General features: G+C 37.7%; 1 protein-coding gene across 5 annotated transcripts in view; it reads right to left on the minus strand.

Moving 5' to 3' along the window:
• Positions 1-9,278: 9,278 nt before the first annotated feature.
• The window catches only part of PMS1 (PMS1 homolog 1, mismatch repair system component), a 48,154-nt gene continuing 31,076 nt past the window's right edge, over positions 9,279-26,356 (minus strand). For 3 of the 5 annotated variants that reach the window (XM_086750788.1, XM_086750785.1, XM_086750786.1), the window contains exons 10-13: positions 21,114-21,569; positions 20,437-20,567; positions 12,357-12,517; positions 9,279-9,663 (exon numbers count right to left, since the gene is read on the minus strand). In XM_086750788.1, coding sequence (XP_086606914.1) covers positions 9,472-9,663; positions 12,357-12,517; positions 20,437-20,567; positions 21,114-21,569 — 940 coding nt within the window. In that variant the 3' untranslated portion in view covers positions 9,279-9,471. Of the gene's footprint in view, positions 9,664-12,349; positions 12,518-20,436; positions 20,568-21,113; positions 21,570-26,356 lie in introns of all 5 variants that reach the window. The other 2 variants (XM_086750787.1, XR_015258902.1) reach the window with 2 other exon arrangements.

Here is a 26,356-nt window from a genome sequence, read left to right on the forward strand (position 1 = left end):
GCAAAATCTTAGAAAAATAACGTATCAATAGGAACACTTGTATATGTAGATACAGCACTTTCTCAGCGATGTTTCCTTCAGTTAGCCCACAGGTCATGTCATATAAACTGAAAACAGGAAATCATTTGTGCTGCACATCATATATCTCATTTGGTACCAGCATATCATTTTCCCCAACCAGTAGACTTCCAGTGTAGCTAAAGTGGGGGAACACTATCAGCGGGGTCAGTTCTGTTCCCAGATCTGCCAACAGCCAGCTATGTGTCCAGTCCTCTTTTCGCTATGCCAGTTTAATTAGGGGACAAACGGGCATCATATGACTCTCATTTGTGTGTACAACTTCATGTTTCTGACACTTGGATGGACAGCAACAAACACTTTAAAGTATCATTTTATAATCTCTGTAAGTAACACGAGAAAAAAAAAGGTACTTGTGCTTTCTCTCTCGACTAATGGCATTTTAAAAAAATACACCTATGTGCAAACTTCTTTGATGCTTGCTGAAACATCAAAATTCAAACATGGCAAAAACTAAAAGAATTTCCTGTTTAGAGATGAGAATATTACATGAAGCATTTAGTTATTTGCAAAATAATCCTTGCAGGATACTTTAATGATGAGGTGATCACGATCGGGACATTTTTTGTGATGCTGAAAGCACGGACACTTAATACAGAATAAAGGACAACAGTTACTACTGTGTTAAAACACAGGAGAAAAAAAATATTTACACACAACATATAATAGGTTTTTAATTAATAGTTTTCAAACTCCTGAGTGTTTGGCAAAATCCATAACAGAAACGATAGAGTAGAAATTATCAGACTTCATACGAACATGGCCAGAGTCAGCAATCAGGGCAGAAGCATCAACTGAAATTTAAACGAGGGCACTGATTTCTATTTGCACCACGAAGTGAACCTTCTTTCATAAGAAAAGAATTACCATCTTTTCCAGAGAGAATATGCAAATATTGCATCAAGATGTGAACAGAACATTTTAATTGCTAAATTTTCTCAATAAAACCCACAGTAGAACAAATATACAAGAGTATTGCTTATGCTTGCTATCCCCTGGTGCAAGAGCCCTGTTACTGTCACTAGTGCAGACCAACAGACGAAGCAAGACCAAAAGGTCACTATGGTTTTAATTTACTATTTGCTATAAAACTTGTACCTTAAACTGACTTTGTGTATGTTTTTCAGATATTATGAAGTCAACAAGTCACAGGTTAGGTTACAAATCACTCAGTGTAAACTCCTATTAATATTTTGACCCAAACCAGCCCAAAGTAGAGAAGACCTCTCCAGAGCTTCTGGCTGTCCATGTTACTAGGCCTTACTCTGGACTCCTTGAGACAGAGAAATCTTCCTCAATGAAGATTAGGGAATTTTGCCATGGTAAAGAGTGCAAGATCAGACCTATTGTATAGCAGTCACCATAACATTCTCTTAAAAGTGTTAGTTTTTACACAACACTTCAATTCATTATTAAAAATGTTTGTAAATAAAATAATAAACATGGCTCCTAATTTTATAGGTTAGTATAAGTGAATATGCCTAAAGTGTCTTGAAAGAGAATTAGCAGAGAGGTAGATAGGGACTTGCATATTCCCTTCTGTATATTGAGCTTTTCAAAGATTATTTTATTCAGCTTGTAATTACCAGCACAAATGCTGATTCTAAATATATCTGCTGAACTCTAAATGACTTCTGTTTATAGAAATAGGACATAACAACCTATTAAATCTTCCTTACAACAAACTGCGCTATGCCAAAATACTTGCTCCAGATTTTTGAGCTACAGTTAAAAGACTTAGACTTGCAACAAGAAAAAAACAGGCAAGAGTTATTATTGCAACATATTTTATCATTTAAGCCTTTCCTTAGATGGACTTGATTTTAGTCTTATTAACTCTGTGTCCACACAGGTTAAAAGAAAAGAAAAAATACAGTGGTGCTTGAAATCTTCATTACTTTACATGATTAAAGAATTCAACACAACACTGTTGCTATAGAGCATCCAAATAAATTCAGAAGAAAGAGGACACAATCATGAAAAACTGCATAACTTTTGATGACTCAGAATAGTAGAGAGTCAGAAATTATAGAAATTATACAGTCCTGAGGACTTCACAAGGAGTTTCTATGATTCTATGAGTTCATAATTAGGCAAGAATTAACTGTTCCCACTGATTAACCGTTAGCTTCATGCTCATTACAGAAAAAAATGCAGCAGTGGAAGCTGAGTTGCAGAATTTGTTTTTTTCTCCCCCTGTAACCTCTGCATCCAGCGGAAGGCTGCTTGAGCTGTTCCTTCAGTTTCCATGATCTCCAAGTGCTTGGTGCACTATTAGGTGTTTTCAGGTTCTACAGTAAAGCTTACTAATTCTGTAAAACATTAGAATTCTAGGAGGCCAGTATCCATTTTATTGCTGTTATAGTAGATGCATAATCACATTTTCTTATTTGCAAACATAGACCAAATTTGAAGTTTCAAACTCACACTTCCCAAAGGAGCCGGCAGCATTTTCAGTTGCTCAAAGGCTGTCGTAAATAAAGCACAGAAGTTACGGCTCTCCTAAATGGCAATTGGATTTCTGGCAAACAGTTCTGGAAAAGAAGATTTTGAAGCTGAATGTGAAGCTTTAAGTACAGCAATTAAGGAAATGTTCTTGTGGGAGAAGTAACTGTGTGACTTCCTCAGATGAGGGAACAATACACATGTATAGTTTCACACATCTTGGTAACTGTTAACAGATTCTTGTTCTAAATTATACACACCTAAGCTGCCAGGGAACACCAGGAATGTTAACTGACTAAATAACCGTCAAACTCTGCCTGCTTTAAGTGAAGAACAGAAATCCAGCAGCACGTTGCTTTGAAACGATCTATTTATTACAAGTCGGTTTCCACCAAGTTTGACAGGAATCATACCTAGATCTGCTCCTCACAGCTGAAACCATTTGCCTTCCAACAACTACTTTATATGAAATAAACTCAAATTACCTCCAAAATAATTTTCCTTTCCATTCTCTTGAAGTGAGATGACAGGACTTTCTTAAAGCTACTGAAACACAAGAGGGTTCCTCTCTCCCTTTTTTAAACTGAGAAAGTAAATTCTCTTACCTTTCGTCAGGAACACCTTCTCTCATTTATCTAACATAAACAATACCAGGCTAACAAGAACAAGGAAAAGCATTACCTCTTTGCTATTTTATATCAATTTAGATAATTTAACCTGACTAAGCATTTTTAAAATCCTCCAAAAACAGGCTGTCCCGACACTAGAAATAAGGTAGAACCTTAGTGCTACCAATACAATTTTATTACTGCAATGACCTGACAAGTGAATGCTCATACATAAAATGCTTTATACAGCACTTCTCTGTCAAAACGTTGGCTCCATGTAAGTATTTTAAACAGGCATTTTAAGTGCTGAAGCAAAAAATATTGGTGATCTAAAATATCTAAAAAATGTAATGTATCAATTAATGCTGAGTTACACCATGCATGAATGAACAATTTGACCTGGGCTTGAATACAGTATTTTAATAATGCAGCTGCCATATTCATTGGTCTCTACATTTCCTGAAAACTAATCTGCCAAACAAGTTATACAGTATTAATCATCTGCGCTTCCGTTCTTGGAGTGCTGAGTTAGTAATGCTCCACAATCGCATGTTATTTCACTGAAAAGCCATGTTTTTTAGAATGTTTATAGGGAAATTCTAAAATTAAGACAGATGTATTTTCCAGTTGAAGAACTACTACTATCACCTTTGAGCATCTGAGCGGCAGGTGCTGCTTTCTAGGAAACTTCAGGTCAGTTTAGGCACTGATTTTTAAACACTTGGGTTTTGTGTTTTTTTTTTTCTAGGTACACATAGTATTGTATTGTATTATAAATACAGCTTGTTTCATTTCAGGGTGAAATTACAAATATGGAAATAACCTTTGAGCAAAACCAAAGTCAGGATTGCTTTGGTGGAGTAATTCAGCCCAATAAAACAATCAATCAATTTACTGATGCGCAAAAAGGCTTACGATGGGTTGATGAAAGACTGCAATAACTTTGGATAAACCTCTACAACTTCAGATGCAAAAGCAATTACAAAAATAAGTAAGAATTCTGTAACTGCAGATGACAGCAGCATTGCAGTTAATATTTAATCATGATATTGTGAGAATGTTCAGTAGTGGAAGACAGGATTAACATATTGCTTTAAAACATTCCATTACTTTCTGCATCCGTTTACTCATAATAAAAGAAACAGCTGTTCTAAATGTAACATTAACAGGTGTAAACTGTTCATTTGAGATTTTAAAACAATAATTCTCCTCCATTTCCTCCTTAGCAATTTTGAAATGACATTACGAACACTCCTCCTATTAGCTTACACAATTAACTCGTAATTGTTTAACCTCTCCGCATGTCCGCAAAACGTATACATGTGGAGTTAGCTTCCTTCTCGTTTTGTGCAAAAGGCTCTGTTCTTCTGCAGCACACATCCTGAACTAATGCACCAGATGTGTCCCATAAACTGGTTGGTCACACTATTCAGCAGCTTTCCTTTAGCAACTGTTCTATATCAAATTTACTGTAAAAAAGCATCGTAATTATGAAGTAACACTGTATCAAATTCACAGACCTAATATCTCACTATGTTCAGTTGAACTATGAATGATAATTGAGCTTGAAATTGTATATTTACTTTAAATAAGTCCTCCAAATCATCTGCAACAATGTGTGCTTAATTCGAAGCCATTAACAAAAGATTTAACATTTCCACATTTATACTCTCCATAATTTCAGATATAATACTCCATACTTAGAGAGACACACACACAGAGGGGAAAGAAAAAAAAAAAAGAAAAAAAAAAAGAAAAAAAAAAAAGAGCTACTTCTGGTAGCTTTCCATTCACAACATTAAATGGATGTACCTCAAGTTTCTTACAATTGTCAATCTAGGCTGCTAAATGCTGGGTACAAAAGAAACAAAACATCCAAAATCCTTCGATATTGTTGTTACAACCGAAAAATTAATTCAGTATTATAGGTTTAATTTAAAAAACCCCAAAAATCCTACCAAACCAAAACCAGACTTGCTTTGCATGCAAGATGAAACAAGCTCTGAAGACCAAATATTACAACCCTTTCAAAAACCTAAAAAGCCTTTTTCCCAGTCTCTACTTTTCTTTTGGCCTCCCACCACTTGTCAGCCTCCTCCCAGAAACTGAGACTAAAGAATGGGTGCTTGTATAACTAAACAGTGCATTGCTTAAGAGTACTGATTCTATTGCTAGATATTTTAATTATTCCATATTAGAATTTGGAAATGCAGAAGAAAAGTCCATTTTAACAAATCACAAAGTACATTATACAGATTTTACTGTTGCAAATGACTGCTGAGTGCGCCTGAAATAAGTTAGGTCTTCCTCTGCTTTTGCTATTATTCACTGAACTGCTACTATTCCTTCTAAAGGAAGAAAATAAATCCCCAGAAATACCCCAAATCTCTTCACACGTACTTAACCGAGAGGAAACATTAAGATTCATGATTAAGATTCATAATACATTCAGAAAAGAACCATGTAAGAGGCGCTACCTCCATTTCACACTTAAACCCATATTTATCTGCAGGGAAAAAAAAATTCTTTTTCCAGTGAGATTTTCCTGTATTTAAAAAGAAAATTGACGTTCAATTGTTTCCTATTAAAAGAATATGCCACTTTTCAGAATTTTGGTGAGGTGGACGCTTGAGCTGCAAATACATCACCACAACAGAACCTGCCCAAACTGACCACACCAACCATTCTCTGAAAAATGCGTCCAAACAAAAGGTTTTTTAAGTTTCATGACGAGATCATGCTTTAGTCTGGAAAGCTCCCGATTATCGCTTAGGGAACACCGAAACCCGCACTTGCCATATTTTAGGAGGGCAAACGCCCAGGCCATGAGCAGCGCCATCAGTGATAACACTTCGGCCCGGTGGTAACCAAGCACAAGGAATGGCCGATGCTGGTTCAACCCTCAGCCTCACACCTGCCTACCCGTCCCTTTAGCTGGGCAACGCTGTACAAAACCAAAATGCCAGCAGAGGGCAGCGCAAATACTGCAAGTCCCCTGAAAGGCCCCGGCCTGGCCACTCGCGGGGGAGAGAGCTGTGTGGGCCCACACCCTGGGGCACAACATGGCGGCCTCTCCGCTCCCCGCCGGGACAGGCGCCTGCCATATCCTGCCCTGCTAGTTTTTCCTCTAAGGTAAGAGGATCTTTAGAAACAGAAAGCAACATTTCCTTCTGTCCACACTGGATAAAGCAAGGAGACACCCACCCTACCTAAAGCCATCTCCCATCAGCAGGGTATGGCAGCAACTCACCACTTCAGCTTGGGCTCCCATAACCACAAGTGCTGCGGTGTGGATACCCGAGCTTGCAGCTCCAAAGCTGTGCTGCGGCACTCGCTGCCAGCACCCAGCCACACCACAACCCCCAGTGCCCCACAGAGACAGAAAACAGACTGTACGTACATTTTCTCAAGGAAGAAATGCACAGCAGCCCTCTGAGGTGAAGTGCAGCAAACTTGGAGAGATGGGAGGAAGGAGGGAAGGGAGGCAGACCCAGCTCCCAGCTGCCTAACCCGGTGCACCTGCACCCACAGGAACGTCTGACACCAATTTGCTTTCATAGCAACTAAACTCAGCTTCGCACCTGTGAATACCAATTTACCAATCACTTTTTATCCTCAACTTACAAGGCTGAATACCGATTAAACAACCTGTCCTCTGCAACAGTACTTGATGTTGATGCTAGTCTTATCAAAGATACTAGCATTTGCTACAGTATAATTCAGATAGAGCTATTTTACCTTTTGGAAAAGAACTAGCAATTATTCATCTCATTAAATACTACACATTATATTCCCAACTGACTAAAACTGGCACACATATTCATTTAAGTTCCAACAAACTTAGTTTGGTAATAAATTTCCATTCTCCAGTTTGCCTTTGGCTTTTCTCACTGTAAGGGCTATTCTAAACTCTCACAGTTTGTATCCAAACAAGAACAAAAATAAACAAACTATAACCTTCTGCATCCACCGCAAGGCTGGGATCCTGTTTCCACCTCGCAGCCAAGAGTCACATCTCCTTCCTGTGTCTCCATCCACCTTCTCACTTCCATTCTAAAAATTCACATCTTCTGCACCGAGTGACATTTAAAGCCAGCAAGTGTTCGGTTTTCCAGTGACATTCTCATCTTGTGCCTCGCTCGCCAGTTAAGTTTGGAAGGATAGCCTGCTTGTGCCTTGCGATCATCCCTGCTCTTTCCCCTAACAGTCCCTGTGCTGCTGACCCTCCTTTGGCGCGCACTACCTGAAAGTTATTTATTCATGGATGTGTCTTAAGACTCCCTTAGCATAGCGGTAGATATCAAACTTTCTCTTCCTCCAGAAAGAGACAACTCCTTCCCAATTTACACTTAACTACCACCACATGGCACTCACTTGAAGCCTCAGGTGAAAGTCTGGCCAACAGTTTAGGTATTCCCAGTCTGACCTCACACATGCACACAGCAGAGGTGGGAAACAGCAACAGAGGAGGCTGCACTTTCTTGTGCTCCTATTCCTTTGCATCTGTGAAGGATGCACACCCCAAGACAGCAACAGGAAGAGAGCACACATCTTGTCTCAGCTTGGGCATTTGCACCATTCTTCCATATATCAGAAGAGGTAATAAACAAAACTTTCCTATGCATTCCCATTCTTTGTCCCCTAAACCTTCCTCTACATAGCTCCTGGGCAAAAGTCAGCATCTGTTGTGAATGGAGCCGAAGTCTACATGTGCTGACGGCCCAGCCACCTGCTGCTGAACAGAGCAGCCTGCCTTTCACCTACCTGGGGGCACAAGGTACTCCCAGCTCGCTCTCAAGAGCATCCCCCTAAGCAGTTCACTCCAAATGCACATATAGGAACTCTACATAAGATTCACAGAGCTACTTTGAGGCAAACACACTATAATTAATAGGGGTGGCTACCTAAAACAAGCACTGTGATTTAAAATGACTGGTAGAGTGCAGTTAATGTTTTCTGTACTTGTTTTTCCTTTTTCCAGTTTGAAATTATAAACCTCTCTTCTGTATGAAAAAAAAAGGATAAACTTACTTTAATGGTATATAAATGCAATCATTACCTTTCCATTGGAATTTATATGTTGTCATGTACTGCTGTGATGTGTTTTCTTAACTTAGTTCACCAGTTCAGCATTGTTCGATACAGAGCAATAGATCAGCAACTTACATTTTCAGATTGTGTATCTGCTTGTCTGGTCCGATACACCTGCCCACAAACTAGCTTGCACTCAGGTCTTTCAGCAGCCTTCAACCATTTACCTAGCAGCCACAGAAACACTACAAAGCTAGGTCTTACCACCGCACTTTCATAGTGCCGACATTTGCTAAGAGAACAAGGGGGGATGGACAGGAATTTTCAGGTGATCTTTCTTGAAACTTCTGAAACATACTCTTCCAGAGACATTGCATCTGCTATGCACAGAAGGCAGAATCAGATAGCTTCATGGAAGCAGGCTATGACTTGAAATAGAGGAGTAAACATTATGTTCTGGTAGAAAGAGAATGAACATGTTTTACCAGAATCAGGAGCTCTCTATACAGCAGACTTTGCCCTAGTTAGGCCGCATTCTCCTTGAGTGAGGACTGTTTTCTGTTTCCCACCCCCAAGCAGTTTGTGTATAACACACACATACAGGCATCTCCCTCCAGTGCTAACCTGTGCTCCTGTGACTCTGATCCTTTCATCTTTTGAGTCACTGGCTGGTTTTTGTTGAGCTAAAGTTTTAAGAGTGTACTGTCCTTTCAAGAATCAGACTTTTGTAAGCTAAGGTTAAAAGTAAGTCTGAATTATTTGCACAGTTTAGAGAAAAGCTTTTTGGATACAGGACACTAGGACTTCAATATTCATTTACATGAGGTAACAATTTCCAAATAGAAATACAACACCATAAAAACTTAACTGTAATAACTGCATATGGCAATGCTACATTTAAATACCTACAGCTATCTGGCATTCCTTTGAAAATTAACATCTTGTGTCCTTTGTACAATAAACTTTGCCAGGCTCTGTTGAAAGCAACTTCTAACCACTTAGCATCTAAAAAAAAAATTTGACATTGATATTTTCTAAGCCTGCAGCAATAAGAAAAGCATCAAACTAGTTGAGAACATTTCTTTAAAAAAAAAAAAATCTTCAAAAAAAGAATGATGAGTTGTTTCTCTACAGTATTTATTTCAAGTTTTGAAGTAGTATTTGAATTTAAATTAAAAAAGTCTCTAGGAGGTGAACATATCATACTGATAAGTCATTATACAAAAAGCTTTGCACAAAACATACTGAAAATACAGAGTAATGATCAAAATTAAGCAAGAGAAACATGATCCCAAACAAAATGTTCCATTTACTGAGTAATTTCCATGGAGTTCTGCTTGTCAGCTTCTGGAATATCTGTTAAGTGATGAAAAAAAGGACGACCATGAACACAGCCTTTATTTTCCTTTCCAAGCTGTTGCTTCATCCTGTTAATTGTGTTTTGTACATCTTCTTTTGACAAATGTAAGGGCAGCTGCCGAGCTAAACGTACTGCTTCTCCCTGTGGAAAGGAAAAACAAAACCAAAACCCCAATAGTTTTAAAGTACCACTTTTTAACACATTAACCTGGAGCTATCAGAAAGCAGGAATTCAGCATTCACTGTTTAAAGGTCACTCTTATATTTTCTGCTGATAAATATTCCAAATCCCAGAAACCCAAATGTAACTCTAAACATATCTTACTGGTCATTTCATGACACTTCTACAATGCAGTCACACACAGCCAGTCTCCTGCTCACATTTGCACTCTTTTTCTTTTAGGGTCCACTTTTGCAAGATGCTTTGTGTTTCTGAATATCTTATTTCCTGTTGGCACCAGTACCAGCTGAAGATGTTTACCAGTTCAGCACTAATATAAATGAAGTCAAATAGTCAGCTAAACAAAGTTTTAAAAATACTACAGTGGAATTTTAGACTAATGTTGTATTAACTATTATCCAGTTATCTCGGAATACTAGAAAGCAGAAATGACTGCTAAACACAATTACTGAAGCACCCATGCTCAAAGAATTAAGCAACTTCAAAAATAAGTTGTCAGGTTTTTTGTTTCCTCCTCCAAGATGGGCCTTTCCTGCTGTTGCCTTCTCTTCTGTACTTTAGTAGTGCTCCCTAGACAGAAATGGAAGTGGCATACAATCTCCCTTCACATTGTACAAACCTGAAACAGCGTTTGTAATGCTTTAACCTGATCTTCTCATTATGTTTGTCTGGGATTTTCTCCCACTCTTCCAAGTGGAAGAAAGATCACTGTTCTTTACCTAGGAAGGCTGCTTCTTTAACCATTACTCTGTTGTTTCTTCTGGGTCTACCAAAGGACAGCAAAAGCTGCAGACGTGCTGCTTGCTCAAACGTGAAACTTCTATGATAAAAGCTGCAATTCTGACCATGTCAGTGAATGGCATTTCCAGTGTTTACCCCTGAGAATGATGAAAAAACCCAGTGCTTATTTTAATAATTTTTTTTCTCATGACAGCAAGCCATATACTTTCTAGTTAGTATGTATTTTCCACCTACTGTTTCTGCTGCACATGCATCTTCTTTCTAACAGTTCCTCACAAGATCAACATGGCTTTTAATAAGCTTTCCTTTGATAATCTCTTGATATATACTTTTATATGTATTTGTGTGTGTATATCTATCTGTATGTAGATACATACACACATATATTTGTGTATATGTATCTATCTATCTATATACACACACACACACTCTCTCTCTCTCTCTATAAACCGACTCCATCCCACTCAATTTGCCTGATAGGTATTCATAAGTAGAGGAAATAAAGCTTCCACCTCCAAACGGAGTTAAAAGTCATTCCTGTCTCAACACTTAATGCATCCCTTCTTTAAGTTTCTTTCATGAGTGCATGAGAGTGGTTCAGCAGTACACAACAGAATCCCTTGTTCCAAAGGCAGCTGTAAACTTACTGCCCAAAACTGACAGGGAAAGATTTGTATAATAAGTGTTTAAAAGATAAAACACATATTCTGTGTAAATGCCTCATTTTGCAGTAGCCTGATTCAGGAAAGCATGTTAGGAACAGCTAAAATAAGAAGAGACTTAACATGTACTTTGGAAACCTTTTTGTACAGACATCTTAAGAACTGTGATTAAAGATAGCATTAGTGAAACATCTGGACAAGAAGTGATAAAAACTACTATTGTTAGTTATTCCAGCTTTAACTAGTACAACATATATTGGTTGTCTCTGAAACTTCACAGCCATTATTGTCTCTGGATGCACAATTTTACCTATTTGCATATAAAATATTAACAAGAGTCATTCCAGTTCCAATGCTGCATAATAACTTCTGTAAGAAAACAGACTAAAGACTCTCTTACTCAAGAAGAAGAGTTTCTGGCAACTAATAATGCCGGCTGCTTGTGAAGAACACATGGTTTCCTCTCTGCCAGTGCACTGCAGAACTCAGTCACTATTGCATTAAACAGAGTGGACGTACAAGACTGTTGGTTGTCAGTATGTGCTTTCTTTAACTGCAGAAGTTACTGCTGTTAACTAAACACAAGAATTTGCAGAAACATATGGGTTTCACTGCATGTGAGACTTCATTTTTTACTTCAATGTCTTAATTCCAGTGACAGCTTGCTTTTTTTGGCAAAAAATGTTTCCACTTGTCTCTCTGTCCTTTCTTTGAATGAATCATATGAATTTTTCTTCTTTAAGTGGAAATTATGCACTTTCTGATTTTCACAATGAGGTTTACATGAGAATTAAGGTTCAATTAACACCTACTTTTCATACACTATTACCTTCAATCATTTTATAACGTCTTCATAGATTTACTTATAAAGAAATTAAATCTTGGGGACTGTTCTGGACTCAATTGCCTTCTATATTTTGTAAGCAATTTAATTGCAGTTCTGTTCTAATATGGAGAAATGCCTTTCTAGTCTGAAAACTGTCTGTAGAAACTTTGTGAACATCAGTTCTCAGCATGTATCAGTTCACACTGGACGACTAGTTTTGGATATGTCTGAAGGAAGTATTTTGGTAAGCAATGCAGAACCCATACACCTTGGAGAGGATATGGCATTCTCCTTTTCAAAAGTAACTTTTCCTTAGAATAGGGCTACATTAATTAAGACAGAAAGCTGAAGAAATATTTTCAAGCTGTTTAAGGATTTATTAAAAGCTTAGTTGGCCAATATTCAAAACCAAACTTACATCTTACCTCCAAGTAATTTATCACTTTGAGAGGCCTACATTCATATATTTCCTTTGCATTTCCATTAACTACTGCATTCAGGATTTCTTTCAAATCAGAAATACCATAATATGGCAGACAATTTGCCATCCCTTCTATTTCCAGATGACTTTCTGTAGCTGAAGCACCTGAAAATGCAAAAACAAAACAGTAATTTATATGCTGCTTTAATTTCTATTCTGGAGCAATTCAGAGAAAATTAAACTGATATAAAATCACTTGGTAAATTAGTCTCACAAATTCAATACAACTAGGAAACTTTTTTGCTCCTCCCCTGGAGTGAAAAGCATTTATTTGTCCAGTGTTTCATTATGATGACATATGCCTATTCACATCACAAATGTTTGAGCTTATTTCAATTCAAATCCTAGCTGGCACTATTTAAATGCTTAAAGCATTTTGCAGCATTCCCAGTTTAAGCATAGCTTTAATTAAAGCTTCTATGGCTTTAAACATACATTAAAGTAGAAGCCAGTTATAAAACACCTTCTTTCACTGCTTCTTATTCACACTGCAAAAGACAGTACAGCTAACTTTTCTTCCACTCCCAGTCAGAAGCACGTTCTCTGGGGGTCAGGCTCACATATCCTCATGGAGTCCTTCAAAGCTCCTCCTCTCATTCAGGTTGGGTGCACAGAAATCTCAACCCAACCTGCACAGCTACCTTCCTCTTCCTCCAGTACAAGTCTAAGAAGTACAGAGCTTCACAGGGAGAGCATGGAAGAATACAGTTCATAATGAAAATAAACCCCCTCTCGTGTAATTGCCCCAGGTAGGATAAACTACACTGCTTGGGTCACACACTTTTTTTTGAAAAAAATCAAAAAAGCTGGAGACAAATAGGTTGCTACAAAGTGGACAAAACTAACAAGCTCATTAATTTAAAAGTCAAAGCGTGCTTTAAAGAATCTAATGATCCACAAACAGTGGATCATTCATGTTCCTAATCCTAAGAACAATGTGAAAGATTTCAGAAGTGAGAAAAAAAAAAATGTATATGCAACGTAAGTCACCACAATGTACTTCCATTAGCTAGTAGAATGAGACCATCATCTATGACCAGGCACTATTCATTTGACAGTCATGAAATAAGAGCATAGATGAACAGGAGGACCATGCAGGCTGACAAATTTTCTAAATATGGGTGTGTCACCAGGTAAATAATGTTGTTGGGCCTTTTTAAGCTTCATGATAAGAGTGGGAATTTGATATATATAATAAACACCATCTGCCCCCCCCCTTAACATAATCTCCTTCCAGCTACATATTTAACACTGCTTTAAATTTTAAAGTTTATTTCCTTTTTCACCTAGCATTGTCTTCCTTCTCTTTTTCAAGCTGTCCTTCCCTAATCATGGCCAGCAAATTTTTATGTACTGCTGTAAGCTTGTGACCAGATTCAGGTTAAGGCAAAATGTTAAACTACCTGAAAGTTCACCAGTTATTCGAGGTGAAATAAGATGATGTACTATGCCAATATTTCCCCCTGAGAAAGGCTGCCAATGAGAGACAGGAGCAAAAGATAAAGTATGTTTTTCATCTCCTTCAGCTCTTTTCGTTTTAATCCAAATTAATGAAAGACTAGATATGAGGAACTGTTCCAGACCATTTCATTATGTTAAGATTTTCAGTTTAAAAGTCTGTATTTCCAGTGCTTCCTCTTAAATTTCATGACAGTGAGGTTCTGGATATGGAAAACTTCCCTCCTCTCCTTCCCAAATCCAGTAAACCAATCATACATGCTTGTTAACAAGACTGCTAATCCTCGATACTCTTCAGTTTTACTAATAGCAATTTCCCTGTCTGTAAATTTTGACAGCCAGATTTGACTTCACCATAATGCTCATTAATTTGAAAGTCAAAGGGTGCTTTAAAGAATCTAATGTGAGAATAAACTATACAAGTCCTGGCTAAGAAAAGTTTTCTTCTTTGGTATTTCTGTTTGTGGCTCATTCTCCTTTTCTGCTTACATTCTTTAGACTGAAAAGTAGCCTATTGCATGCTGATTAACTTAAATTTATCTGCAAGTCTGCAGGAATTTTGATATCGGCAACACTTGATGATATAAGCAGATGTCTGAGCCTCAGTATACTTGTAAATTTTTTACAAAATATACGTTAAGATTTTTGAGTATTCAAACAGCAGTCTTCAAGCAGTTTCCATGGTAGTTTCTATGAAATGCTTTGCAACCTCCAAGGAAAATACTTCAGTGAACAAATAAGCTAGCTTTCAATGGACTAAAAATGTGGGTTTCTCATTGCTACAAATTTCCTCTCTCTCTTTCCAAACAAAGCATTCACAATCATCCTTGGGTAATTCCTTCTTGATAGCCAGGAAAAACTGTTCTCTTCCAGCTGCCACCTAGATTAGGTGATGCTCTATGACTATCTCTCAGTCTATGTTCAAAATCAAACTGAAATTAAGTAGCAGCGTGATTTTCCACTGGTCGGTTACAAGAGCTGAGGCAGCTTATATTACCAAGGAAGATGAGTTATTTACCCGTTACTGCTCCTTGAGGCCTTGTAAGCACATTCTTTGTGTACACGAATGTTGAGTACACATGCTCTATCTGGCACACAATTCTACCCTCAAAGCCTGCCTTGGCCCAAGGCCTCCCACTGTTACAAAACCAGGTAAGACGCGTTCCTTGCTCTCAGTTCCTTTCCAGCCAAGAATTCACATCTCTCCCTAGGACTTTCACAAAGGCAGACTGACAGATGTGCAGTGAAGGTACGTATAACAAACACATCTTAAGAAGAACTGGATGGAAAGTAATCCATCTTACTTCTTGAAATGCTTCTCTGTACGTAGGGGTCATTGCAAGCTATACCCAGCAAACAAATGCCTGGCAGATCCCTGAATACTGAGTTAAGTAAAAGCAAACAGACTGCTGTCCCAAAGGCAGCATCACTTGAAGGCTCAGCAAGGCCAGAACATGAAGGGGCGGGAGGGCAGTGGAAGACAGACTGGAGCTCAGCGTCACAGCTTTGCAAATCACAACAACTGGCACGTTCCACAAAGAAACCATTGATTTTGCCTAACTGACATACTTACAGCAAGAAGCTTTTTCTGAGCTATTTCACAACATGTTTTTCACTGTCAGCTACCCAGAGAAAAAAAACTAGTTGAAAACTCCTTAGACTGCTGAGCAATCAATATAAAGAGAAACAAGGAGACATTACAGAATACCTTAGTCTACCAAAACAAGATACTGGCCTGCCAAATATCTGGGATACTTGTAACAGATTTGGCTGCAATCATATAGAGTCTTTGAACAATATGGAATAATGGTAAATTACATACCTGTCTTACAACAAGAGAGAGCATTCAAAGGACAGACTTATCCTAAATAAAATAGGCAAGTAAGGCCTCCAACTCTCACACTCTTCTAAAACTAACTATCCAAAGGCTGCATTTGTGAAAAAAGAAAACACTGCCAGAAGTTCAAACAGTTCTGAAATGAAAGACCAAGAACTAAACTCCATGCGGAACTGAGTCCTTGTTAGGAAGAAAAGGCCTAATTAGACCTTTCAAAAACCTACTAGGAGTAGTTGCAAGAAAAACATCTTGGAAATATAAGGCTGACATAATTGCCCACTTAAGCAAATAAATCTAATAAATAAATAAATAGTTGATAGCTTTCTGTTATTAATATCAAAATATCTTCTCCAATTGAAAAAAAAACTAGCCCAGTCCTAACTCCAAGAGCAGTTCAACATCCAAACTCTAAGACGGCAGGAGATTTGCTAAAAAGGGCAGGGTTCGGGGTTTCCAAGCAGAAGACAAAATTCTGAAATTAAAACTGCCTTGACTGCTGATCAACTAACAGTATCGGCAACGCTCAAGCTGAGTTCAAGTCTATCAGTCTTGCTGTCGACGGAATCAGAAATGCATCAGAATCAGGGCTCCTCAATCAGAAAGAGAAGTGTCCACAACTAAACAAGTGGAGCATGAGAGGGAGGAGGATAAGAAGGGGAACAAAACGGCATTACTATACAGATGTTGTTTAGCACCTGCCAAAACAAAAAGAATGGAAGACATGACTTAGGGCAGGTATCATAATTTCCAATTGAATACTGGGAAGACAGTCCAGTCTTCCAGAAACAGGTGAATTTCTGCCTGCTTGTGCATCTGGTGTTACATGGTGCCATGGGGTTCAGAATAAGGCACATCCCTGCTATGCCTGTGAGAAAGATTCCTGGTGTTAGAGTAATTAAAATTCAGAACCACCTCACTAGCAGCTAAAAGGTTTTGGCCTTTAAAGATTATAGTTGTATTTCTATGAATTCCAAGTACTGCCAAGGAATAAGATTCAATTTCTGATAATTAAACCCAAGACCTGCCAAATCTAGTGCAAAACTAATTAATTTTTTTTTATCCTATGAGAGAAGTTGTCCCTTACAGATAAGTCATCCAAACAAGGAAAAAAAGAATACTATTGTGGATTTTTTTTTTTTCAAGTAAGAAAGTATCAAAATCAAAACCCTTACAAAAAGTTCCTCAGTGCCCTAAGTTGGAAAAAGGTAGGAATTTAAACTGTGAAGAAGCATCTTTAACAAAGACCCATTAAGACGCAAGCCCAGTGCAAAAAGGGAATTACCAAAGCCACCTTCCAAATTAAGGCAGCTGTTCAGATTTTCCTGTTATTAAATAAACAATCAGTCCTGTAAAACACCTCCCACACCAAAAGGAAATATGTAATGAATCTATGGAACCATATTCAAGTCATGATACTCACCTGGGAAACAGTCCTAGCAAGGTGATCCATACTAAAGCAAGAGGTCTCGCGTTCCAAATTAATATCTGAGTATTACAAGTAGACTTAATATATCATAATGAGCAGCAATATTCAGAATACTTCTCCTTCGGCAGAATGTGTGTGAAGATTTAAACAAAGAATCAATGCAACCTACTAGACCGACAGTCCTCTTCAGGATTGTCATGAGTCATCACTGACAGCATGGGTCAACGAAAGCTGCTTCTTCTGTGGCCAAAACTGCCAAACATGCAATTGAAGCAGCTAAGTTTTCTAAGTTCTTATTTTGGAAGGTATCTTAGAGCTACTGATGGCACCACAGACTTATTCAACATGGATCAACAGAAAGGTTTGTTATCTTGCAAGACGAAATTACCAGAAACACCACTTTCACATTTAAATTCAAAGCTAAAGAAACTAAACTTTTGCTTGTGACATAAAAAAAGCTGTCTCTCTCAGAAAAAGGAACATTTTCTACCACAGAAAATAAAACACTTAACCCAGGATGAAAAAGGAAGCCATGTGGCTATTAATAAGAAATCAACCAGCCATCAGAAAGGGACATCTAATAGGACCATGTCAGGGTTGAAGTCCCAAAGGGAAGTACAGACCTTCAAATGTACTACAGCAGACCCTGACAGCAAGAAAGATTTGATAGTTCAGTTGAGAAATGGCAAATACTAAGAGTAACCCAATTCACCCAAGAAGCTGGGAAAAAAAAATAGTTATAAAGATACACGCACAGAGAACAGGGTTCAGGTGTGCTCCTATGGATGCTGCTAAGGTGAAACTCTCCAGCTACTGTGGGTTAAATGCACGTTTGCCACAAGTGCAACTCTCCACAGCAAGCTGTGACTTCTGTCATCCAACTCTCCACAGCAAGCTGTGACTTCTGTCATCCACCATGCAAAGTGGCAAACCCTGCCCCAAACAATTGACAATACATCCTGAAGAAACAAAACTCTCCTGAGGCAACTTCTAGTTCAACAACATCTGAACGCTTCCCTTTCAAGCTGTGTCTGAGTTTAAGAAAACCACAAAAATAGGTAGGAAATGCAGACATCAAACAAACAAAAAAAAGCTTCTATGAGGACAGTGAAGAATGTTTTATGAGACAAACTTGTTCTCTCAAAGTTGAGAAATCTTATAGAATACTCAGGTCTCAGTGTACAAATCACTCCTGGTCTGGATGTCACTTTCCATGAAGATTATACAGCAAAAAAATATGGATTAAAGAACTTCAAACTGCATAATGAAATTCCCAGAGAAGGACATGTAAAGAGTGTTAATAATTCACACATGCGTTTCTAAAAAATGGCTTTAATAAGTATTTGTCGAAGACAGTAGCATATTTGTAGAGGACAGCATATTTCAGGGATCAGTTTAAGAAAAAAGAGAAAAAGAGAGACTGATGAAGTGTCAAGTAATAATCCTTGGGTCAGTTGGAAAAAAGGCTGCGAGAAACTCCATTTGTTTGCTGGTACTTCTACCTTCATCTGCAATGGCATGCTCTTTTTAATAACAGAGGCTCTAACTGCTATAATGTCAGCAGCAGAAGCTTATAAACATGACTGACAAGCCTCAGATGTTATTAACGTTTCACTCAAGTAGTTAAAATATAAGACTGGAACAAAGAACTGCATTAGATTGCCATTCTTCATTCGGGCTAGCCATATGGTACTGATCAGGTGCACGGCCACAGTTTGTTCATCTGTATAGTGCATATAAAGCACTCTGACTTTCACCAACTGCAAACCAAATGAGAACAGTTTCCTCACAAGATTCCACTTCCTTAATTTTACATACTTAGGAACATAGGATTGGAAGACAGTTACTACTTCCCAGTTATTGTGTTGAGATCCTTGCTATTATATTGTACAATTCTGCTCTTAAACTAGTCCAGGTATCTTAAAACTACTCCAGTACCACAAGACTGGTCAACAGCTCTCCTCCGTTGTTGCCTAGAAACTGCCTTGAAATATTCACATTCAATTTATGCCTATACATTAGTCATATTTTGAGCAAACTTAAGATATCAGGAGGTAAAAAAGGTATGTGAGCAAAAAAGCTAAGCCACAATCCCTTTCTCCCATATCTGTCTCCTCAGCTTTTGATCTGCTAGACTGAATAAACCTTTTAAGAGCTGCCTCCTACAATATGCACTTTATTCCTGTAATCATTCGATCTAAGATTATTACTACGAACACCTCTTCTACAAATTTTGCTATTTATCTAGGGATTTAGCCAGTCAGAAATAAGTTTCCTTGGTTTTTGCTGTGCATGATTCACTAAACAGCTTAGGCTCTGTTCTTCCCAAAAGCCAGCCTCTCAGTGAAGGAGTTGCTCTACACCCCTTTTTTGTACCTACCCTTAAAAGATCCCATATGCTACAGTAGATCTGTCATCACTGTACATATGTGGGGATCTGTAACACACGCAGCTATAGCATTTCTAACAGCTCTTATAGAGAATCTTTTATCTGAGCCGTCAGCTAGGTACTATGCCGAAAGACGTCTGCTTTTCTCGGAATTTTCTGGGAATTCTGGTAGTTGAAACTCTGGCTGGGTTGCCCCTGGGTTTCCAACAGCATCCCTATAAATCATTCTTCAGAAAAACATAAACATTTCATCTCTCTTGCTAAGGTAAAAAGATCTTATATGAAACAGATTTATTCTGTGATCAACATAGAGGCATTGAAAAGTAGGCTGTCACAAGAAAAAGTTCACCAAAAGGTGTGATGGTGACCCTGTCATCCTCTCTTTACTGGCCCCTTTGGGCTCTGTGTTACAACTCTGTTATGAAAGTAAGTCAATAACAAGATCCAGCTCCTTATTGGACCTCTCAACAGCAGAGGAGGAGTAGTCAGATAAAGCACATTATTTGCAGAAGCTTCTGCAAGTATCATCTTGGAAGAAGCTGCCGGGACTCAGGAAGTCTCATCAGTTTAATCTAAATTCTGTCACAATGGCAATTAAGAATATCGTGATCCAGCATTTTAAGAAAAGAAGAAAAAATAAGAGTCAGGAAAATGTGGATTTCAGACCATTCTTTGAAATACTGTTAAAATTTTTTGTTCAGTTATCGGTTTCCATTACTCAGTGTTCTATGCAGAAGATTACAAGATCAAGTTATTTGCCAAGTACAAATCTCAGCGTTAAGGAAAGCAGAATGCTAGTGCTAATAAATGGTAAGGTGATCTAGAATAACATTATCTGCATTAACAATCATTTAAATTGTTAAATCAAAAGAAACAAGCCCCAGTATGACCAAAAGATTTTAAAACCATCATACCTTCTATCACTTTTATCTGGAATCCATTTGCTACAAGCCTTGGATCTGACAAATAACCTGATCCATTGCAACTCCGGTAATCCTTCTGCATTTTATAAAGAGCAGCCATATACAGAGATCCACCAATAAGACTGGAAAAAAAAAAAAATCCCCAATGTGTTAAAAACCAAAATCCTTAATGTGAAACTTAAAGCCCTGAGAAAAACACACAAAAAAAGTAGTACGTGCTGAGGAATGATCAAGATTTTAAAAAGTATTCTGAAAAAGCAATTTGTTAGAAGAAACAAAATTCCAACTATTCACGTACCTTAAAGAGCTGCAAGTTTAGGTATACAATAATAATTACATCAACCATTCCCTAATCCATTGGGAAAAGTTAGCTTAGGGTGAAGTCGTGAAAATGTGGAGGATTTAATTTTCCTTTGGAGAAGAAATTTGTCATTGCTGCATTACCAATGAAACTGGTAAAAATTCATACTTATTTCAACCGGAGTATGACCAAGCCTGCTCATTACTATAAGGTAAAAGCAGACAAAACATAAAAATCTGTTCTTACAGATAAATTAACATACAAATAATCACAGAATTAGCAAACAGGGCCTTACCAGAGTTTACTGTAAATGATTATCAAATAATACTTGAAATAACATACAAATTTTTGCTCATTTGTACTATACCTGTCTGTTAACACAATTGGCTTGTCCAGTTTCTCTACTGGAAGCTTATGATTCATCAGTAATCTTTTATGTAGCAGGGCTTCTTCCAATCTATATGGATTCAGCAGCATTAGCTTTTTTTCAGTAGCAAATATCCAGACATCAGGAAAACTCTGACGACGGATCAGGAAAAGCTTGTGTTCATCTGAATAATTTTTCTCATGTCTCTGAAGCTGATGTCTACAGGAACTCAGAGAAAAAGGTACCGTCACAGTTTTCCTAGGCTGTTCAGGTTTCCGCTTCTTTTCAATTTGCGCATGAAATATCTTGTCAAGCTTCTGCTGGTCGGATGGGGAAGTCTTCAGCTTGGGTTTCTGTTTTTCTGCCTCCTTTGTTGGTCGGTGCACTGTTTGTCCCATAGCTTTCTTGACCTCTCTGTTGTACCGCTCCAGGTCTTTAGAAGCTTTTATTTCATAACTTAAAAGAGAGAACAAACCAGTAGCATAATCTGACAAAAAACCCCAAACCCCAGCTCCTAAAATACTAAAAAAAAAGGCAAGGTAACCATTTCAACAGACAAGAACAACTCCCATGGTTCATTTAAGTAGCCCATCAATATGCTTTCCACTACGACAGAGGCGGAAGAAGATGTGCCTGTATTACATTACACTTTGATGATGATGAGTTGGAAATTTTCCTTTATCACGACAGCCAGCAAAACCTGAACTACTGATGAAGGAGGAGTAGACATACAAAGAGCTATGGCAAGTTGCTTTTGACCACAGTCCCAAAGACTGTGTTTAACCCTGATTTGCTATCAGATAAGTAGTTTTGGAAGGAGGTTTGTCACAGGCACATCCTGACCAATTCACAAAGTTATTTAAGCTTTTAGAGATCTACAGACTTCAAGAGGAGTCCATGCAGTTAGAGAAGAGTTTGGAGCCTACATAACTTCATAAGCCTCCGGCTTCACTTTATATAAAGAAGTACATTTGCTTTCAAATGGCCTAAAATTAACCACATAAATAAAAAGCGTGAGAATACAGAACAGATATGATTAGCACAGAGTTCTGTAACTAATACACTTACAGATTTTTCAGAAAGCATTCAATAATGAATGACTCCTAGATGCTGTCTAAATGGTTAAAATATTCCCACATACTACATCTCTACAACCTGAATGGATTCTCAATGAGCTTACAGATGCCAGGAAGACAGCTAAACTTTTATAGATGCCTGGTTTATGCTTGCCTACTGCATAAGAGTCTTACTTTTTTGAAGGCTAAAGGAGTGATTTCCTGAACTCCCTCATTTTGCCCTTATTTGATATCCTGAATTCTAGCAGTTAATTCAAACTAGTCCAATCTTCAACAAAAAAAAAAAAAAAAAGCAGTACTATCATATGTAAGTATTGGAAATGAGTATTTTAGCTGGTCACTTTTATTTATTGCTACTTGCTGGAACAGTTTGATTCAATTATGTGTATGCATGCTGGAAAATTAAGGTCAACAAAAGGGTCACCATTTGCAATTAATTATGATGTGCTAGCATTCACATATGGTACCAATATTTAGTTAACTAAAAAAGTCGGCTTAAATACTTTCTTGCAATAAATCATGTCCTAGAAAATATGGAGTAAACGTTAAGATAAAAAACATCTGCTCCTTTTAAAATGAATGGATGAAATAACTTGAACAGAATTTTTAAAAATCCTAAATACATTGATAGCTTTGACCAGATCAATAAATATTTTGTTCTGAATAGACCCAATTGTAGTGTAGGAGAATATTTAACTATAAGAGAATTGAGCTTTCAGTGATACACTGATAATCTAAAACAAAAGCACTTCCACAGAAAGTCCAACTTGCCTGTAATTTTAGGCTACCAACAGAAAAATTCTAGCCTTACAAGTTTTGATTGTGAAGGTTTTCAGATTCTTACACATCACTATCAGTTATTTGCTCAGAATCCAAGAAAACAGCAGCTTTACGAACCTTTGCCTTTTGAAAAATCCTTCCACAGAGGCAAGTATAATCAACAAGTTTCTTCTCTGCTTTATTAATTAAGACTCTAAATTCAGGATCCCTTCCTGAAGCTACAAAATCTAAAGCCAAGTAAATTTGCAAAACTGGGTGTAAGGAGGGAGTGGAAGACTAGAATCAAGTCTAGTTTCAAAGGCAGCTTTGGTTTAACTGGAAAAACGGATCCACAATTTATTATTTCCCCCCTGCATCTTAAACCCAAATGAAATATTTAGCATATAACAAAAACAATTTTAATATAAGGTCTCTCAGACCTTAGAAGACCAAAAAAAAACCCCTGAATTTGACCATTTGGAGTAAACTCTGACTGGAAATGGTCACTTGTGTATATTCATAAGTATCCAAAATAGAGAGGCATCCTATTCTGAACATAATGCATCTCAGCATCAGCCTCTTCACATAATGAAAACTAAATCAACTCAAACTATCACCAGGAATAAGTATTACATTCTATTTCTGTGTTTCCTTGCTTTGCGAAGAGGAAAATTAAAAAAAGCTTTTAATTGCCCATATCAGCTTTTCAGTTTGCTTCTGAAATGCATGGGTTTCAGGTAACTAGCACTCTTTCCTAGGAGTGGACAACATGGGCCTACCGTTACAACTGAAGAGATGCTGGGGACAAGCAACGGTATGGAAGGACTGATACCAGTTATTAATACCATTGTTCACGATTAAGATCTGACAGTATATGAATGGAGCTGGCTACAGATACGATGGGTAGTTGATGACCAGCTGGTACCACCAAATGACCTCCACCCAAAGGAAAGAGAACTTGGAACTGAAAGGTTAACATACAGTAAAAAAGGATTTTTTGTGGAATTTCTAAGCAAGCATATTTACCCCAATGTGAAAGAGTTGCAAATAACACATACACACACACAAGCCCTGAGATTCATGGGAAGTTTATCAGATAATAAAAAGCTTCCACACATGAGCTGGTTACTACTAGCGCTAAAGACTGTCTATGTGCATGCTCTTACCTGTCCAACAGACAGCAAAGGCCACGCTACCTGAAATCATGTCTCTCTCAAGGTACAAATATACTCATGAAGAATTACTGTAGAGTGCTGACACGGCACTTTGTTAGTCCTACGATAATGTGTGTGTAGCTCTGAAGCTTTCCTACATCTTCAGGATAACTACTGCTGCCACTGTCATGACACTTGGAGGGATTTCTCCCACTCCTACCTGAACCTGATATGCAAGAAACACTAAGGCCAGAAACATACACAAGCTGTATTAGGTAAGAACAGAGTGGGTGCAAGAGATTAAATCCTGGCTTTGCAAAGCAGAGGGATATGCGATGCTGCCAACATGGACATGCATGGAAGCTTTCCTCTTCTACTATAAGCTAAAGACCATAACATTTTACATTCCGGTTGAGTAATACATGCTAGCTTGTTTTGAAAAGGCTATCTTATGTCGCTATGAGACATCTGTTGGTTGTACTGCTCCCAAAAGGGATTTAAACTCATTTAGACCTGCTGGAGGAGCCACTGAGAGAAATGGAGATGCTGGAGCAAAGCACACCCATTGTAACATAAACGTATGACTTTATCAGAGAAGGATGGAGGACTAGAGCCCAGGAAAAGCGGTGTCTTGCCAGCGAGGCTGTATGAAGTTGGAGGTAGTGTGCTCAGTAGAACTATGGCAGTTTGGCTGCTCTGTTGTATACATAGTTGTTGTTACCTCTAGGTGGCCCAATTTATCCAGAGTATCTGGTAGGCAAGACTTAGGTTCTCTGCCAGTACAAGTTATTCTAGATTGTTGCCTTGGAGAAAAAGATGTCTGCCTGTCTCCTTCTATTTGTTATTTTCTGAGGCCATTTTTTAAGATTAAAAGCGGAAAAGAGGTACATCAAAGCGGAAACTTGTGGATAAAACTAGTGGTACATTTTTCATTCATTTCAGCATCCACTGAACCGTACTGCATTCATTTCTACATATAAGGAAAACCTCATTACCAGAGAGGTCTCCGTCCTGAACTAATACAAAGCTAATCTGTAGGCACACTCTTAAACATAACAGTTGCACCAGGAAAGCAACCATGAAATCTCAAAAGCTAAAGCAGAGCAAATTAAAATTTTCTGAAACAGCTGGCAGAACCTTTTGTTTCATTTCCTTAGAAGCATGTATATAATTGGAGTAGATTTCTACTATTACATTAGTATTTCTGCTAATGCAGAGATGGACAAACACTTTCTCAGATGTATGGTTTTGTGATCATGGCATGTTGCTTGCTTAGTGAGTTTTAAATTAAGTAAACCAGAAGCTAGATACAAAGGTTTTACTTAACTCTGATATAGCTGGTGTTCAGAACAATGCAGATGTTTGCAAACAAAGTCAGGAAGTCAAGGAAAATACAGATATGTTAAAAGTAATTCAATGGGTATAGCTTCTCTTTCTTACCATTCTCCTAATCAAATCTCTCATTAGTGTTAAAATTACACTATTTTGGCTAATATAATTTCCTTGTCAGTGGTCTTTTCCCTTTCCTTGCTTCCATAACATGAAGAAAACACATTTGCAGAATACTTCCAGTAAGTTTGTTCTTCAGAAGAAAAATTTCATTTCCCAAACTTTCTGCCACAAATCGTAATATACATTCAAATCATAACATGTAAAACTATTGAAGAATTACTTCTATTTTCCTCATTTGTGTAATGCCCTAGAGTGTTTTACATTTTAGAAAATTACAAAGAAAATGTGGAAGGTTTGGTGTTTGGTTTTGTTTGTTTTTTTTTTAAACTTGGAATGTCTCAAAATCTATTATTCTAATTCATCTTTTACCATAATATAAGTTCCACATAAAGGCCAACATATCCAACTCCTTCCCCAAATTAGGCTAAAATATTTCCCCGTACTTGCAGGTGGGCTTCAAAAACTCAGCGACAATTCTTTTCAGAAAAATACGGAATTTAGAATTCAGATTGTAATCTAAAAAGAGACTTGGTTTTCACTGAAACAGATTAAAATTCAAACTGAGCTATACTCTCTGAACCAGCACTGGAATAGTTGTCTTCTTTTAGGGGAAAAAGAAATGCCGAGTGTCATTTGATTGGGTTTTATAAATACAATTCTGAGGTAGCCTGGGTTGGGATATGTACTAAATTTAGAGGAAAGGAGTTTACCAAATGTTCAAGTACTAAGACCCTGAAAAAGAGTTCTGACTTTGTAGCAATAAAAAAGAACTGTGAGTTGGAAAAAGCTCTGGAGGAACTAT

This window comes from Chlamydotis macqueenii, chromosome 6 (assembly GCF_036417535.1).
Source record: "Chlamydotis macqueenii isolate bChlMac1 chromosome 6, bChlMac1.mat, whole genome shotgun sequence".
NCBI classification, from domain to species: domain Eukaryota; kingdom Metazoa; phylum Chordata; class Aves; order Otidiformes; family Otididae; genus Chlamydotis; species Chlamydotis macqueenii.